This window comes from Amphiura filiformis, chromosome 16 (genome assembly GCF_039555335.1).
Source record: "Amphiura filiformis chromosome 16, Afil_fr2py, whole genome shotgun sequence".
In the NCBI taxonomy this organism is placed as follows: domain Eukaryota; kingdom Metazoa; phylum Echinodermata; class Ophiuroidea; order Amphilepidida; family Amphiuridae; genus Amphiura; species Amphiura filiformis.
The window spans coordinates 44,588,636-44,607,121 of record NC_092643.1 but is presented as its reverse complement, the minus strand read 5'-3'; the positions used below and the strand labels follow the sequence as shown (position 1 = coordinate 44,607,121).

Below are 18,486 nucleotides of genomic sequence, written 5' to 3'. Positions count from 1 at the left end.
ACAGATTTTCAGAATTCCCAACCCACGCTGTAGAAAGCGTGCCAGACAAACAATGATAATGAATAGCCATGTGACCTTCGCTGCCGAGACGTTGTTTTCAGGGTTGTCAAACTCGCGATTTGGTAACCCAATTAGGCGACTTTTGAAGACTTTCCCCGGGACAATTTCCTGCCCCATAGAATACAAAGGGTAAAGAAAAAAATTGGGTGACTTTTCGATTATTTGACCTGCGATTCGGGCTGAATTTTTTGGCAACCCTGGTTATTTAGCGTTAATTTAACTAAATTACTACGCCGCTGGTCTCTAAATATAAGTGTTGTCCCATGGTAACAAAACTCCCGAGAGCTCAATAAACAATCTGGACAAAGGAATCATCCAATCACGTTTCTATCCATGTGAGATCACCGCAAAAATTCATGATAAAAGGTCACTTTCCCAAAGAAAAACAGTGCAATCCATCAATTCCCGCCATGATCTCACAACTTAAATTACTCAGACCAAAATAATCTCTAGCGCATACAGGGAACCAAGCAAAACGATAGAAATGACTTGTTTCTCATGACGACTTTTGACTTTTCTCACTTCAAAATAAGTACTTTCCCCACCCAAATTCACTTCTAAAGGAGTGCAATCGATTGCTAAATAACTAAGCAAACCTTGAAACGTAATTTCAAAGCCAAATATCATAAACAAAAGAAACCTTAGCATAAAAAGCAAGAACGCAAGTGGCCAAAATATGTAGCAAAAATTTAGTCTTCACTGAGTGCAACGAGTAAGGCTCACCTAGCTACGCTAAGAGCCAAAAATGACATAGGGGATTGTATCATGTAGCGGAACTAGCGTGAGTGCCAAGAATTATGCCGCCGGAATAGGCCGGCAGGTTAAAGGTTTACCCATGCATGTCAAAATGCAAATCAAATACCCCGCTCTTTCAATTGTGCGCAGGCAAGTTTACAATGATTCCTGTACGGGTTGCTTCAGGCCACATAATAAGCTGATACATGCACTGACTTTTGCGTGGTCAATTCGTAATTTGTCATTTTTGAAATTGCACAAATTTCCAAACAACGGCTCCTATGCTCACGATGATTAAACTTTTGATATCAAATTTGGTATCAACCTTCGAAGGAAAGTGTATAGAAAATTATTATACAAATTATCTTGCCATAAACTCATCAGACTCCGATTAAATGGGAACGGAACTACTGGAGACTTTTTAATTCAGCTGTGTTTAGTTTATTTTTTACTGGAACTCAAAATGACACAATGATGATGTTGAGTTTCAGTTGAGCTACAAATCACAGTCGTGTCTACACACTACTTTTGGGAGCCATATTCGCAGAAGTAAACAAAATTTTGTGTTTTAAGACCCTTGACATTCTATTGTTGCAATTCTGTCCATTTGCATCCTTGACCATGAAAAGACTCAAACTCTTGCAGATTTTCTTTCATACCTGCTAATCATCCATCGCATATTAATTAATTAATTAGCTTTTAGGACAGAGTTGCAAAAGATGATAAGCTCTGCCCAGTGATCCCTAAATTGTAGTTTTAACTACACGGAGGATGTATGATTACAACTCAGTCTTCAAATTACCGTAACCATGCAGGTATGCACTCTGGTATAAGCCCAGTACCTTTGGCCTATTTCTTAAAATCAAATCAATACTTAGCTCTCACATTTAAGCACAAAATTTTATAAACAGATCTGAATTGACATTCATTCAATATTTAAAAACATTTGTTTGTTTTTAAATTCAAGTACTAGCATCTCCCTGGAGTATGTAAGCCTTACTCAAGAACTTTAGCTTCGAATTTGCACACAATAGTTACACATTCGATGCTAGAGTGCTTTGCTATCGTTTTTCGGACCGGATTTATTCTGGAAATGTTGAAATTTAGATCATTATTTCGATGTTATTTCAATGAGTCAACTTTTGAGCAAGATTTGCCTATTTTGGACTGTCTAAAATTGTGCCGAAGTGTAATTTTTTGATGCAATCGCCTGTCGTGATCGAAAATCGGCTATGAACTTCCTTTGCTTTACACGGTGTCACCAACCTTCAACGAATCCTAGATTTTGAATGCAATGGTGATGGTCTCTAGCCTAGAATGTGAAGCTATCGGTGAGCAAATTCTTGGCGCTAGACTTCTCGAGAATGTAAGCCCACCCCATTTTGGAGTGAAATTGCCAATCTAGGGGGGGGGGGGTGGGCTTATACCCGAGTGGTTACGGCAACGCACTGAATGGTCTATTGTTCTATTGTGTCCGATTTGAGCGCTGACATATTGGAAAATGTTGCCAATCAATATTCATGAGAGTGTACATTCAACGTCCAATTTTCAAATTGGGTGACTTGTGCTTGGCAGGTGTAAAATACATCTGACTGGGCGTTTTAAATACGTAACGCATAAAGGCATTGACATCATCAAATGGCTGCCTATAGTGCTGTTAGCGTTAGGCCTATGTGGGGGGGGCGGGCTGTGTTTAGTTTCTATAATAATTATTATAATGCCTACATTTTGTCATTCCTTTTCTTTTCTCTGTACTTATTCTTTCCTTGAAGTATCACTCCCTCTTCTTATCTCCTTCCTTCTCCATCCCTCTTACTTTTTGTCCCCTCTCATTCCTATCATTTTTCTTACCTTACCTTTCTATTTATTTACTTCTATTTATTTATTTCTCTTCATTTCTTCCTCTTTCTCTCTTCCTCCAACCTCCCTCTCGTTCTTCATATCCCCTCTTTCACCTCTTCCTCCCTCATCCCTTCCCAAGACCTCTCACAGAAGAGCTGCCCCCCTTCAGTACGCCACTGTTTATGACATTCTCCTTCTTAAAATAAAATAAAATGTCAATTTGTGAAACAACTTTTATATAGGCCAATACCGGTATACTTATTATTTGTTACATGTATACGTATAGCTATTACCATTATACAGTACTATAGACATAAATGGCAGCCTTGAATGCTTGATGTGTAATCATTCAGCAAGCGCATTCAATTTATTTAAATGAAGCACCTGAAGTCAGTGGGGTGATCACGAACTGTACTCAGCGGCTAATGTGTGCTTTTTGTGCTTACGGCTACTCAATCACATCCTTGTGTGTTATTATAACAAAAGGTACTTTTTTTCCAGACGCCGCTTTCACGCGCCTTTCGCTTGATCACTTATTGACAGTAGCCTGCTAGGTAAAGCGTTAATACACTGTCGGGTCAGCTTACCGATTTAATGGCGGAAGCCCTTTGTCCCAAACAAAAGGTACCTTTCGATGAATAGCTTGTCAGATTTCAAATCGGCACAAGGTTTCAATGCGTTACGTAATCTATTTCTTCTCCATCTATTTAATAGCTCCATGGGTTACGGTATGTATGGCCCACAGATAAATGACAGAGTTCCACAGTCTACTCCTTCTCCAGAAGTCTAGCTTCAAATTTGCTCACCAGTTGTGAGCTATCGAAAACTAGTACACCTTCAGTATACACTTTGTACAGTAAGACAGCCTGAAATGATACCAGCGAATTAAGCGTTTCTAGATGATTTCAAGAACACCACCGCACATGCGTAAGACATTTTTAGCCTACGTTTCGTATCCTACTATCGGATCGTTGAAACAAGAAAACCTCATCACGAATTCACTCACCTTCCTACACCACCAGTTGAAATAAAACTCAAAACTTCCCATGTTATTCCTCAAAACAACATGTAACTTCATAAAAAATTTAAATCCTAGTAATAGTATGACCCGTTATCAAAAATTTTGTTTGATAAACGTCAACAAAAGGTAATTTTTCTCACGAGCAGAACGCACAAGGCAAAATGGCGGCTCTAATGCTGGTTTCATACTTTCATGTTGCTTGCCGCTGCTCGGCATGACGCATGAGCAGTACAGCTTATAAACGAACATGAACGAGGCTTACGATTGGCTGATACGTCATCGCATGTGTTTAAAATTAGTCTCAGGCCAGACTGTATGTGGCTATCACAGGTGTGTTAGGATTGATGAGCGTCAGACCGACACAATCTGGTTGTGTAGGTCATCGAATGTGTGTCATCAGCCCTCAGATCGGCCCTCAGACTGTAGAAACCCATGGATTCAATCCATGTAGAGACTATCATCGTGACGCCCATGTTGGAACCCAGTTGGAACCATTGGGGTACGGAAGAAATATTCATTAACAGGACTGAAGCAATGTGGCTATTTCTATGTTTGTACCGGGCAAGTACCGGGCATTCTTCGACACAGAGACTGCTACAAATTTGTCCAAAGGTAAGCAAAGGGTTGGGGATCGCATTTTTAACAACATGACTATTAAACTGTTTAGGAGTTGAGGTCCGCTAAAAGTAGACCATTTCAGGGGCAGTATTTAGTGTACATGTCACATTTTGAACAGAGTAAAAAACAACCACTACTTTGAACTTGCGAGAGAGACTCGCTTTACCACACTGCAATACTACGGTATCTATTGCATGCGTGAGCCACACTTACCCCGTTCATACATACCAGAACATTTTGTGATTCTTATTTCATCAAAATAATAATTAAAAAAATTACGAGTAACATTATTTAAAAACATGATTTTCCTTGCGTTTTCCCTACCCGGCGATCTCACATCCGGGACACAAACAGCGTTTATGGCCGGCTCTCGACCAATCACACGCGCTGTTTATAGCGTGTATGACTATCTATGTATGAACATCTGATCATGAATCATGATGACATCAAAGTGATCAAACCATGATTGTACGATACTGTATACCCGGTACTATTCGCCAGCGAAGTGGTTACATAACTCCCCGTTATTAAACTGGATCACGCACCTTTTGACATTTTGGTAGTACATGTACATGCAAGGACTTTGTGTTTATACGATCATGGATCATGGTGCAGAACTCAAAAGCGTGAACCAGTTAACATAGTGATAATCGGATTTACACATCCACTTCACTGCAGCTGGCAAATTATACCGTTGGTAATATTAAGTTGGAAGTTGCAAGCCTACCTGTCTAGCATTTTGAAGACAATCTAACACAGCAAAATTATTTCCTCTTGCATTCTTCCCACATAGTGTCATCACATCATCTCTGCAAATGTCGGTGTCTGCTATCCTCAACGGTCTTAATGCCTGTGCAATTTGCTGCTTCCGCTGTCTCATGTCTTTCGCCATCTGCTTGCCCATCATTGGTTTCATCATACCTCCACCGTCGCCACCTTGACCTTGGAACTGAGGTTGCTGCTGCTGTTGTTGCTGCTGCTGCCCCCCTCCATTCATGCCACCGAAGTTCCCATTCCCCATGTTTCCCTGAGCCTGATTTGGTAACATAGGCCTTTGGGGCATACCTGGGTTGCCCATTTGACCTTGATTGTTATTCAAGACATTTTGATTTACATTTTTAAGGGGACCTGCTCCAAACCCCTGTCCACCTTGACCTTGTTGTCCTCCTTGGCCTTGCCAAGCATTCGCACCAAAATTAGCATTGGCATTCAATGCATTAGGAACATTAGGATTACCGAACTGCTGTTGCCCACCCGCATTCCCATAGTCTGGTGGTGCTCTCCGATTTCTGTTTAACACTACATCTTGTTCGTTGGTATCTTGTCTAACATAGGTTTCATCTCTATTATCTTCTAGAGTCCTTCCACTCATAAAACCTGCAAAAAATACACATGTTGCCAACACGACACGTAGCATAGACGCCATTTTGACCCCTTCACCGGTGTGCTTTAATAAAGATACGTTGCAAGGAGCAACAACATAAATCCCATTCTAATTTTATTATGTTGCAACTTTTTTACTGCTATTTAGTAGAAAATATTACTAAAATACAATTTACACTCAAGTGTTTGCCTTGTTTTACCAATTTTTGCACAAAATCAACAGAATCAGGGAAAGAGAAATGAGCTCCTTCAGAAAGATGCTTTCTAAAATACAAGTAAACGGATCCGTCGCATTTTGGTGGATCCAATGTTCATTCATTTGAGCAAGATTTGGGTTGGTCAAGCATCACATAGCCAACACGTATAATTGGCCAACGCAACGTACAGGTGTATAAAACCCGGATATAAAATAGGGAACGCACCATACACCATCAGATTGCAAGGGAGCCACTATTTTTCTTATTAAAAAAAAAAGTTTTGTCGCACTGCACCGTCTGAGTAAGTTTGATTAAAAAGAAAAACATAGAGGAGGGTGAAGATGAATGTCATAAAAAAAAACCAGAACAAAAACAATCGCCACTGTCGAAATTACAGTCCCGGACTTCTTTTTACCGTTAAGCTCTTTTAGGCGTTCGGTAATGGTAGGCCTAAGCACTTTATTTTGGGCTAAAAAGTTGCTCCAATTTTCGTCAGTTGAGGCAAATTTTTCGCTAAAGGTTTCAGAAAAAGAACAGTTTGCATAATCTGCGATAGGCCTACGGTTAGCATATGCATGCATGTTACATAGCAGGCTCACTGATAGCAAAAGCTAGCAAAGAGCAGATTCCACATAATTCAATGATGGACTGTATTTCAACTATCTTCTGAACTTGACATTGCACATAGTATTTAAAAACTATTCTTTTCCTATGAAGTCTTGAACTTGAGGAACAGTTTGCATCCATTTTTACCCGCTTTTACGAAAATCGGAACAACTTTAATTTGTCACCCCTAACATGCAAATGAGCTCAAATCGGACCTGTTGAGCCAGTCATAACATATGAACTATTATGTCCTACGCGCACATTGAGTTTTTGTGATCCTTAGCCCCAGATGAATAATTTGACATGTTTTTAGTGAATTTGGAACATAGTGCCCCCTGTATGGTCATGACAAAATGTTTGAATTGAATTCAGCATGGCCCGCGTAATTAACCAAAATATAATTTGATTGCATGCAGCTTTTACGCAAAAAAATTTTGCCAACAGAACCAGTCTATTGGAATTTAATAATTTCCCAGTTGTAATTTTGAAGAGAGAAATTGAAAGCTGAGAGCGCCCGTGTATAAAAGTTTACCAAAATTCCCAGTTTATAGGTTATAGTTAGTTGTGCATATAGGCCCTACACTATAGGATCCACAACATGCTCATCTATCAGGACAAAGTTCTTTATCCCCCAATACATTTGTACATTCATTGAATGACCTTTGAAAATTTGGGTATAAAAACTCGCTCTACAACTTGAGGTCACATTTTGCACTATGATTGTTTGAATTGAGGTTATTGAACTAATTGGGATGAGACTATTGTGGTCCATAGTGAAATAGGTTGTGAGTGCCTCCAAAGTTTTCAAGCCGTCCCACTTCCAAATTGTTTAATATACCAAGATAATTTAATTATTTTCAAGTTCACTGAGTTGTAAAAAAAAAAGCTGGAATTGCTTTAAGGGGTATTTAAAAAATCGCTCCTTGAGGTATTAAAATACCGGTAGGGCCTATATACGCCCGCATTGGTTTTCAATGCAGTTCTGTGTTTTGTAAAACCAAAAAAGTTCTTTAGCCAAGAAAATGGCTAGCCTATCTGTATAGAACCTTAAGCTTGAAGATTAACCTTTAAGAAAGAATCCTTAAATGACTTCAAGTAGGGCAGAAAAAATGAGGTTCTTTAGCCAAGAAAATGATTTATAGAACAAAAAAAACAGGGTTATCATTCTTTTTTTACTAAAGAAAACGAGCAAGGTACACCAACTTGATGTGGAGAAACAAGTAAAATGCAGACTTTTAGACAATATGCGGGGGGGGCAAAAACAGCAAATGTATTAGAAGTTCGATAGCCAAAAATTACCAGGTCCACGGCTCACAGGGCTAAAACTGTAAAAACAACAAGGATCAATGGGAATACAATTGGTACACTAGAACAAATGATGAAAATCACTGTGTACAAAAACAGACTCGGTAAACCAAACAACCAATGGAGGCACAAAACACGGACAAAGTTAGTCATGGACAAAAATTGCCAATTTCAAAGCCCACAGAAGTGTAAGTAGGCCTACACTGGAGCAGACAAACAAAACCAAACCAAAACAACCGACGTTTCGAGCAAATAAACTGCTCTTCAGACAGACAACAAAATATAAAAGCAAACAACCATGACAACGAATCGAAATCTACATGCTGTAGTTTAAAAACAAATTCAAGTCAAAAACTGAAAACAAGTTCAAATAGAACTCAGTAGCAAACATCAGAGCAAAATAAGCATGTCTTACAGCTTCTTATACCTCAATGAAAGACGGTTCACTATTTTTACTTTTTTTTACTTTTCTAACTTTTGAGTCCTTGAATCAATGAATTAGAAAGTTCCTATAGGCCTATCAAAATCTTCAAGGTTCTTTACAGAACCTTTTAAGGTTCCTTTAATAGGCCTACATACCTTATCATAATTGCTTTATGGGTGCTGCTGTATAATACAGGACATATTGGTTCTCAAGTTTTCATTTTATGATCCCCATTGGAAATAAGTTGGCATATCTAGTCAACTTTATGGGTTATCCTGACTCATGATGATGATTGATCGCCTATTATTTTCTGTATTGTTGTCAATTTTGCCAAATAAATAATAAATATAAATAAATAAGTTGTACCTTTTATAAGTCAGTGTATAAAGCAGGCTGAATAATTTTGAATTCGACCCTCTGTGCAAAGTTCCATCATTTTTTCCACTAAAAAGTGGGTATTAAAATAGCATAGATTAACAAGTACAAAGCCTATATTTGTACGATTTGAGTGCATGTGCTGATCAGGGATAGCTGCTTCAATGAATATTGATGAATTTATTTATTTTATGAAGCAGCTTCATTATAATACTTCATCAATACCCTTATGGCCCTGTCAACGGCTGCAATGATGCAAATAAAGTTCTCCATGAGTGAGCTACTAATAATTGATACATTTTTGCCTTGGCTGCTTACATCTATGCTGCTTAGTAGTCTTCACCCTGAGTCTTCCAGGCCTGGAGCCCTCAAATATATTTCACACAAAAAACCTACCGTACCATATCGATTTTTTTGTGAGGGCGGTATTCTGCGGTGTGGCCAAAACCAGGGTCAAAATGCTGCTCTCTCATGGTGCTCAATGTTTTGGGAAAAATTTCGGGTCAAGATATAAAAGTTGATAACAAATTTGAAAAAATCATCAAAATTTGAACATTTTTGAAAAATATGAGGACAAATAATGGAAAAAACGGGGTCATTCAGTGAGAGATTATCGGAAATCTTCCAAATTTATTTTGAAAAAAAATGGGTCTTTTGAAAAGGGGTGGTAATTTCCCGGGTAATTTGGATGAGAGGGAGTTCAGTAAAATAAAAAAAAAAAGGGTCATTGGGTGAGAGGGAGTTGAAAAATGGGGGGTCAATGGCCGCACATTCCCGTCACCCATTTTTAGAGAGTCCCCCCCACCCCCGGAATTATGGCTTCAAGCTCCGGGTTCAAGCCGTTCGCCTAAAAAAGAAAATCATTGTTTGATTGGCGTAACATAAAAAAAATTAGAGTAGGTCGGTCGGTAATATCTTTTTTAAGTGGTAAATTGCGTATGATAAAGAGGCCTTAGGAACTTTTTTTTTTTTTTTTTTTTTTTTTTTTTTGATTGAATTTTCTTTTTCATTTTATTAAAAAAATTTGTCGGGCCTATTTTTAGAGTCGGTCTGGTTACGCCAATCAAACAATTTTCTCTTTTAGGCCTAAACTTGTGACTGAAGTTTGGAAAGATAAATAAAAATGTTATGAACACTATATTTTATATACATTATGTTTGTAGCTAAATATTGGCAAAAAATACCGTATTACTGAGCATTTTCAAGTCATATGTGTACATCCATATCAAAACGATGCACTTGTCGGCTGCTACATGCGTCTCATTTCACATAATAGTTAAGAATAAATACCAGACTCATCTCCAAAGTGGGGTCATTTCAAATCATCCCAAGTTACATGGTTTAGGAATACAGAGAACATTCCTTAACCATGTGACTTGGGGATAATTTGAAGTGACTTCCAGTTCGGAGATGAGTCTGGTATTTATTCCAAGCAATTATGTGAAATGAGACACATGTAGCAGCCGTCAAGTGCATCGTTTTGATATGGATGTACACATATTAATAGCTCATTAAAAACAATATAAAAATGCATTTGGCAAAAATTCCTAAAATTGTCCATTGCCAACTTAATTCTGTAATTTTATGATATTTTTACATTAGGCCTAAAGGAGTATTTCATGACCCTATTCCTCTTTTATGACATTTTCCACCAAATATCCACGAAAAAGCTTATTTCCAAAATTGTAATTGATTCCGATTTTGCGTTCGCGAGTTTTAATTATGCATGATTAGGCCTCATAGGGCCAATTATACACTGCTCCATATGTCACCGTTGTTCGCTCTGGTACACCAGAACGTAATTCAATTCGACGATATTGTTTTGCTAAACGAAGACATTTTTACATTACCCTATGTGTAGCTATGTGTAGCAAGATGTTTCCAGTGGTATAAAAACTCTCCACATTTTTTGTTGAAAAAGTGTGGGGGATGAGGCTGTGCACTGAATGCACTTATAATGCTTAAAACTTTCTGGGCAATTTTTGTATACGGTATTTGATGAGCAACTCAAGAGTATTAAAGTTGAGGTAACTTAAAATTTAAGCAATGTTATATAAGCTATTATAGCTGGGGTAAAATGGGACAGCTGGGGTAAAATGGGACGCTATTGATTTACTATGGGATTTTTTTTGTTGAGGCAAGATGGAACAGTGCGAGTTAGCACACAGTAAATCAATGGCGTCCCATTTTACCCCAATTTGGCACATTTCTAAAAGAAAACTTTTCTTATAATTTATATTTATAAAAAATTGAAAAAAATTACCATAACAATTTTTGTCTTATTTAATTGAAAAGGTGGCTTAGAAGTTATTTTTTAATTTGAGAAACACTAATCCGGGCCATTGATTCAGATATTTAGCCTCAAGTCGTGACCTCTGCTTAGACATGAAAAAAAAAATGGAATATTTATTTTGATGTGTTAAGCTTATGGCCCTCAGAAGTTCCTGATTAAGGTGGTATTGGAGGCATTTTCTAGAAATTAGGAAATGCTTTGAGCATGTTTTAAGTATTAATTGAGTAGGGTTAAGTACACTGATCAATATGCCTTCTGTTTGGAGCAAATCGGACATATCGGTTTCCATAATACATCAATTTATATTTTCTTTGTATCCTATTGTTTTTGTCAATAATCAGTATAATAGTGAATGAGCTAAAAGTACTGAAAAGGCTCATTAATATGTAATTTTTGGCAATATTTTGTTAAAAATCAATGCATAAATGTTCAGGGTAGGCCTACTTTTATTTTGCATAGCCTATCTGAAATTTGGTCAAAGTGTTTCTAATAGGCTATGTTAATGTATTTGAAGTTTGGAATTAAATCAAAACATTCATCAATATGTTAATGTATTATATAGTGAAGCCGCCCTCTAATTTGCATATTTGCATAATTAATGAGCTAATTTGCATAAATGTTAATTAATTATGCAAATATGCAAATTAGGGTGGGGGCTTCACTATATAATACATTAGAACATAATTATTAGAAACACTTTGACCAAGTTTCAAGGCAAAAGAATGCAAAATAAAAAGTACCCTGAACATTTATGGCGTGGATTTTTAGCAAAATTATTGGCAAAAATTATATGTTAATGAGCTTCTCCAATCATATTAGCTCATTAACTTTATTGATTATTGATAAAAACAATAAGATTCAAAGAAAGTATAAATTGATATATTTTCCGGGGGGGGCACACAGCTACATTGGTGTACACATGCGTGAACAAAAAAATGTGTAAAAAGGGTCTTTTTTTCGACGAACGAGTAACGTGCGTTCTAGTTTAGGGGTCTAAAAACGCCGTTTTTCAACAAAAAAGGGGTGTTTTTTTTGTAACCAGCTAAATGCGTTAAGGGGGTAAATTTTCAGAAATTCTAGAAAATAAGTAGTACCAGATTTCATAGTTTGATATATTGCTTTCTATTTGAAATAAATTCTTACCTGATGAATTTTAAAAGAATGTGTACGTTGTAATTCCTTTTTTAGCCATTGTGACCCTCTCCATTAAAATGTATTGTAGGCCTAGATATTAATAAAAAAAACCTGCCAAGGGGTCCAATTTTGCCCAGAACCTGTTTAGGGGGTACTTTTTTGGGGGAAAGCGCGCTAAAAACCTGTTAAGGTGGTGATTTTGAAAAACAGGATAGAACCTGTTTAGGGGGTGTTTTTAAAACCGTTGTTCACGCATGTGTACACCAATATAGCTGAGTGCACCCCCCGGGATATTTTCAAAACCGTAGGCCTACTGTCCGATTTGCTTCAAACAAAAGGCATATTGATAAATGTGCTTTGCTCTACTTAATTAATCTGTTTAAAACATGCTTAGAGCACTTCCATAATGCCTCTAATACCACCTTATTAAATGAAGAATGAAGAATGAAATGAAGAATTCTTTTCAACAAAAAAGGGGTAATGAAGAATGGTAGGCCCTACTTTTAATCATATGATTTAGTTAGAAACCTAGTTGGAAATATAAATAGACATTATAGGCCTATCAAAGTTCTTTTGTTGCAAAAATGGGCAAAGTATTTCCGAAATCACTGCCCCAAATTACCCTGAGTCCCAATTTACCCCCAAGTTACCCTACCGGTTTCTACCATGCATTCTCAGTTCTGGAACTTTTTCTCGTTACCAACTAATGGACCAATCCCAATTCAGGATTCAGCGTCTGTTGCATACGGCGTTCCTAAACTATAAATTCTTTCTATTTTTTAACATTTTCTGTCTTATTTTATAACTAAATATTAAGATTCTTTGAAATTGTAGGCAAAATGGTTTGATATTTAAGTTCAAAGTTGCTGTTTTCGTTAAAATTTAATTTCTTGGAAACTTTTTGTTATTTGGTCAAAAAAATAATTGATCATATAGAATTTAATAGAAACGCTTAATTTGAAGAAAGATGGCTGAATTCGGCAGTGGTGAATGTCAACACAACGATCAATATAATATTAAAAATAGTAATGCACAGTATCCTCTTGCTTTCTCGTTTTAAACTCAAAGCGGGAAATGTACTTTAACGGCTAACATTTGCAATTATATTTTATTTTAAAACATTAAAACTGGAATTGCTTATGAAAGATGTCTGAAATCAGTCGCAGTGTTGGTGCTAGTCCACTGCGGTCTCACTCCATACGGGAACGCACAGCATTAACTGCCGGTGGGCCAGCGTCTGTCCCGCCCGGTTCCAACGGCGGCCTCGGCGGAGCAGGAGGCCTTGGTTCACGGGCCGGGTCTAGGGCAAGTTCGAGAGCAAGTAGTGTTGGAAGTGAAGCCATGCAAGGAATGATGGGCGAATTTCGTGGGTTATATACATCAAGATTACAGAAACTTGAAAATACTGACGTTGGTGGTGAAGATTCAAGCAAGGTGAGTGTTTTAGATTTTAATCAGTCATGTTGTGTAAAGCTAGCCTCTTCCCTTGTTCGTTAGTCCTGCCAGCAAGACTTCACTTTCAGTCTTTATCATAAACGTAATGACATCTACTGACCTGATCTAGGTACGACGAGTTACAGTTACTGGAACTACCTTGACATTCGTATGATTACATTTTTCAATGACATATCAATGCTCTAGCCTCCTTACGGAGTGGAAAAGGACAGAGAAACTCGGTACCGTTTACCTAGCCCGAGGTACTCACACCTCCGTCACTACGATTTCCACTGTCCTTCTCCGTACGATCGCCCGATCGCAAATTCAGAAATTTTGGGACTTTTTGTATGCTTTTGCAAATTTGGGGGGGGGGGGTGCAGCCGCACCACCGCACCCCCCTGTGTACGGGCCTGGGCCACTGTTGTAATTTCGTTCTGCCCCTGGTATACCAGAATGAAATTCAAATTTGACTTGTTTCCAGTGCCAGTGGTATAAAAATCTCAACTTTTTTTGAGAAAAGTGGGGGAGGGGGGGGGTGGTGAGGCTGTGCCTGTGGATCATGAAATGCCCTTTTAATGCTTTTAGTTTTAGTGCCAGAAATCATGGCCAGAAATTGAAGAAAAAAGTTTGGATTGACAATCATGTCAATTTGGCCACATTATATGTTGATTTTATAATGGGCATTTGGATATATATACAAGTATGTATAACTGCAGTTTTCTCAACTTTTCACTCATTAAAAAATTATGGTCACCGACAAAAATAAGGTCTTTCCAGCTGAAATTTCAAATTAATTTGGGTGTAATGAACTAAAATTGGACCAAATTATGTGGAGCAAAGAAAATCCAAATTTGAGCTAAATTTTGGGAGCTCAAAGTGAAGCTGAAGAACTGGAGCATGATCCTGAAAAGTGAAATGTGGGTTTTTCAGAACTGCCGGAAAGCATGAAAAGGGGACCCTTGACTGGTTGGTACCATCTTTATACATGTTTTAATATCCTGTGAAAATCAGTTCTCAGTTTGGCACAGATGCAACCCGACCAAAATAAAAGTTGAGTGCCCTCCCCAGACCACAAACAGAATTGTGTGCTATCATATGGGGCATTGAATATAAATTACACATTTTGATTCTTAAATCAAAACTGCAGAAGCAATACAAGTTTATAAAGTTATTCAACTCAAAATTTGGAAACTTTGTTTTAAGGCCTCAATGAAAACAGAGCATGAAAAATCAGATTTCAAAGTTTTAAAGTACCGTATGCGTATGTTAAGTTTTTGGTATATACGACTAAAATTATGTTGATCTTTCCTCCATGCAGAAGAGGTTACGCATTCTACAGTCGTATGTAAATGATTTGACAGAGCAGAATGAAATCCTGATCAAGACCATTGAAGATTTGGAGAAGGAAGCCAATGAGAGGGTTGCTTTCTTGGAAAACAAATTGCACCGATCACAAAGTGCTGCCAAGGTAAAAAGATCTTAATGAATTAAATGCTACATGTACCATATTTGGTCCATTAACCGCCCATGCCACCCAGCAACTTTACTGCACAGTGCACATGACCCTCTGCCATGTCCCGGCATTATGTGCAGGATCCATGCAATTACACACAACCATCTAACCAAAAATCCATATTCTGGGCCATATTTATATGCAATTACCGTATTTCGTCAAATAGTCGCCCCTCCCTAAATAAACGCCCCCACCACTTTTTTCAACCATTACCAAGATGTTTCAAAAATGCTGATATTTCCATGCTATCTTGTGTAGTAAGCTTACCAAGTTGCCCACATGGTCGATAATAGCGTCAATAATTGGCGAAAATCTGGATTGGAAACCTGGAAGTGAACCGGAAGTCAGTGTTTCTAGTTCATAGTTTGTCATTTTTTTTTTAGCGTGAGTTTTAAGTTTACCTAATGATTTTAACAGGAATTATCCTTCTAAAATTGACCTTGAATAAATGCCCCCCTGGGAAAATGTAATGCCCCCGGGGGCATTTTTTTTTGATGAAATACGGTATGTAAACAATATAAAGAATAAGCGCTCATCTAAATGACTTTAAATGTTAATCGCCCTGGGCGGTTAATGGAATGAATATGGTATATGACATTTGTGTTTGTTATTTTCCCTCCTCCTATGGGATTTGAAATTGAGGGTAAGTTTCATGGATGCTTGGTGTATGGCTGAATGTGAATAATGTGAAAGGACTGGATAGTATTCGCTGTAGATGTGATGATGTAACAGGATTAACTACCATAGCAATAGATGAATACAATTTTTGAATATATCGCCCTGCACTACAATGTTCAGGTGGTACCTATGCATTGAACCAGATGTCAAAGAACGGGGATAAAGACCTGGATCGTAATTCTATAGAATAAAATATCTTGCTGATCACTCACACCTGTAAGATTAGTATCTTTGAAAAGAGTGATATTGTATTCAATCTATGATTGCAGACACACAGGTGATGGGTGCACCTGCATGTAGTGCAGGGCGATATATTCAAAAATTGTATATTCATCATCACTTCCACGGTGAATTTTGCCTTTTTGTCAAGTGACAAGTCTACTGCTAATTCAACATTGCGTTGTTGTGCAGGCAAAACCTCATATACGTGCTTGTGGCCCCTGAACATGTATATTGCAAAACTGGGGATGTTGCTTTAAACATGTTCAGGGGCCAATAACATATAGGTTTTTCCTGCCCAGCGATTTTGCTTCTGTGACAATCATATAGGTTATTCCATTTGAAATCCTCACACCCCCTCAAGATTTCATTGCCATCTCAATTCCAGTTGCACCGTATGGTAAATCCATCTGGAAATGTTGGTTAGTTTTTGTGAAATTCCAGGTGAAAATTGTTGAAATTGATAAAATCCGGTTGAATTTTGCACAAATTGGCCTAAAATTTTGTTTTATTTCTTGTTTAGGAAATATATCATAAGCTTTAAATTGGTATCATTTGACTTCAAACGATATCCAGAAGCGGGGTTATGGTTTGTTGAACTTTGCTCTTTCAACAAAATGGTACCTTTTTACATTTCTACATGTGTCTCTTTTTCCACATTGTTGGTAATAAATATCATTATCAAACAGTCATAATTGGCGGTCATTTCAAATCATCCTCAAGTCAACGAGGTTCAGGATTGACCTCTCATTGTTAATTGTTGGTTATACATACCTACACAATGTAGACAAAATAAAATGATTTGTAACCCACCACTTGAACAGGATTTAGCCAAAGCAAACAAAGACCAAAGGAGCTATTAAGAATTCTGTCTACATCTAAGGTAGAAGCTTATTATCCTCTTCAAAAATAAGATTATTGATTGGTTTTAAAAAGGTGTTTGACTATCAAAATGAGATATATGTCGCACCAACTTGAGGTACCAATGAATACGGCCTTTATGCACTGTAACTCAGAATACAATTTAGGACATGTACGGCTCATTCATGCTGTACGGTCACATATAGCTTTCCCTTATTTATTTATTTCAATTTGAGGTACATATAACAGTGAGAAATGAATTTCTTTCTGGGATTTTTGTCCACAGCATTATTTCATGGAATTACTCGACACCTGGACATATCATTTACCAAAACATTTTGAACTTTTCAACTTGTAATGTGACAATCAGGGTTTTTTTTTGCCCAAGCCCAATTAATACCTTATAAATGCAAGAGTCTCATAATATCAGCCCTAAAGGGTACATAATATGGGGATATATAAAAAACAAAACTCTATATTTTACATATCACCAACAGATTACTACAGTTACACATGAAAAAAAATCCCAATTTGGAGTATTTCTGTCATGATCGAAATGTATCCTAGCAACCACATGACATCATCCAACTCAAATTTGGATGAACAAAATGACATGTAATCCATCAATGTCATTCCTAAATTCACATCAAATACTAAAAGCATTTATCTTAATGGAAGTTGGAACGGAAAAATGTCAGACCATAGAGGCTGTATTTAAATGTGTTTAAAAGTAGCTCCTGGTCCTATGATTATTTTAAGGTGGTACTACACCCCTGGCAAATTTTGTGCCTATTTTTGCATTTTCTCAAAAATAGCGTTAGGTGACAAGTAAGATATACATGTTTATTATAGGGGCAAGGACTACAACTACTGCACTGGAAATTTTAAGCACAGACAACAGTTGTGGAGTTTCAGTCAAAAATGAGGGAAAACCAATATTTGACCAATAGCTCCTGAATTTCCAGTGCAGTAGTTGTAGTCCTTGCCCCTAATATACATATCTTACTTGTCACCAAGGCGCTATAATTTTTGAGAAAAATGCAAAAATAGGCAACAAAAATGGCCAGGGGTGTAGTACCACCTTAGGTACAAAAAAAGATTGATAACATCCTATGACAGAAAATAGTTTCGCTAGGGAGGGAGAGGGGATAGAAATGTTGATTATATTTTTCCTATGCTGAAAAAACAAGACTTTTTTACCCACTTCCAGTTTGGTTACAGACAGTCAGGGGAGGGTCAGTTTTAAAATGAAACCAAAAATGTAATGCTAGTTTCATACTACCATGCCGCTTGCCGCTGAGCAGGACACAATCAAGGCTAGTGGCTGCAGCAAGCGGCAGGAAAGTCTGACGGGGGCATTAGTTGTATACTTCTCATCATGAAATATAATCATGAAGCTGATTGTAATGTTATAATCAAAGACAAAATTAAAAAGACTGTAAAAATATTTTTAAAGAAAAATATATATTTAAATTTTTAATAATTTGCCATATAAAATTTGTATTGTAACATGAATTTAAAAAAAAATCTAAATTATTTGATATCAGAAGGGCATTCCTCGTATTCAGCATGCAATTTTATGTATCTGATGTGCTCTCATGCCCCATAAAAATACTTTTTTTAAGGTGCAAACGTTGCTATCTGTCAAATCACTTTAGTTCTCAGCATTTGTCTATGTCACTGGGGCTACTTTAACCCTAACCCTAAACATGATTTGTGGCTACCGGAAAGGACAGCAGGAACGAAAAAGGATAGAAGATGAACAGAATTTTTGACTTGGCACCC

The 18,486-nt window shown here is 37.3% G+C and overlaps 2 protein-coding genes across 2 annotated transcripts in view; one reads left to right on the top strand and one right to left on the bottom strand.

Moving 5' to 3' along the window:
- Positions 1-5,710, bottom strand: part of LOC140136051 (Golgi apparatus protein 1-like) — a 72,278-nt gene extending 66,568 nt beyond the window's left edge. Inside the window, 1 exon segment of the mRNA XM_072157754.1 lies at positions 5,004-5,710. Coding sequence (XP_072013855.1) covers positions 5,004-5,702 — 699 coding nt within the window. The 5' untranslated portion in view covers positions 5,703-5,710.
- A 7,258-nt stretch (positions 5,711-12,968) lies between these two features.
- The window catches only part of LOC140136050 (uncharacterized), a 163,705-nt gene continuing 158,187 nt past the window's right edge, over positions 12,969-18,486 (top strand). The window contains exons 1-2 of the mRNA XM_072157753.1: positions 12,969-13,427; positions 14,749-14,898. Coding sequence (XP_072013854.1) covers positions 13,140-13,427; positions 14,749-14,898 — 438 coding nt within the window. The 5' untranslated portion in view covers positions 12,969-13,139. The remainder of the gene's footprint in view (positions 13,428-14,748; positions 14,899-18,486) is intronic.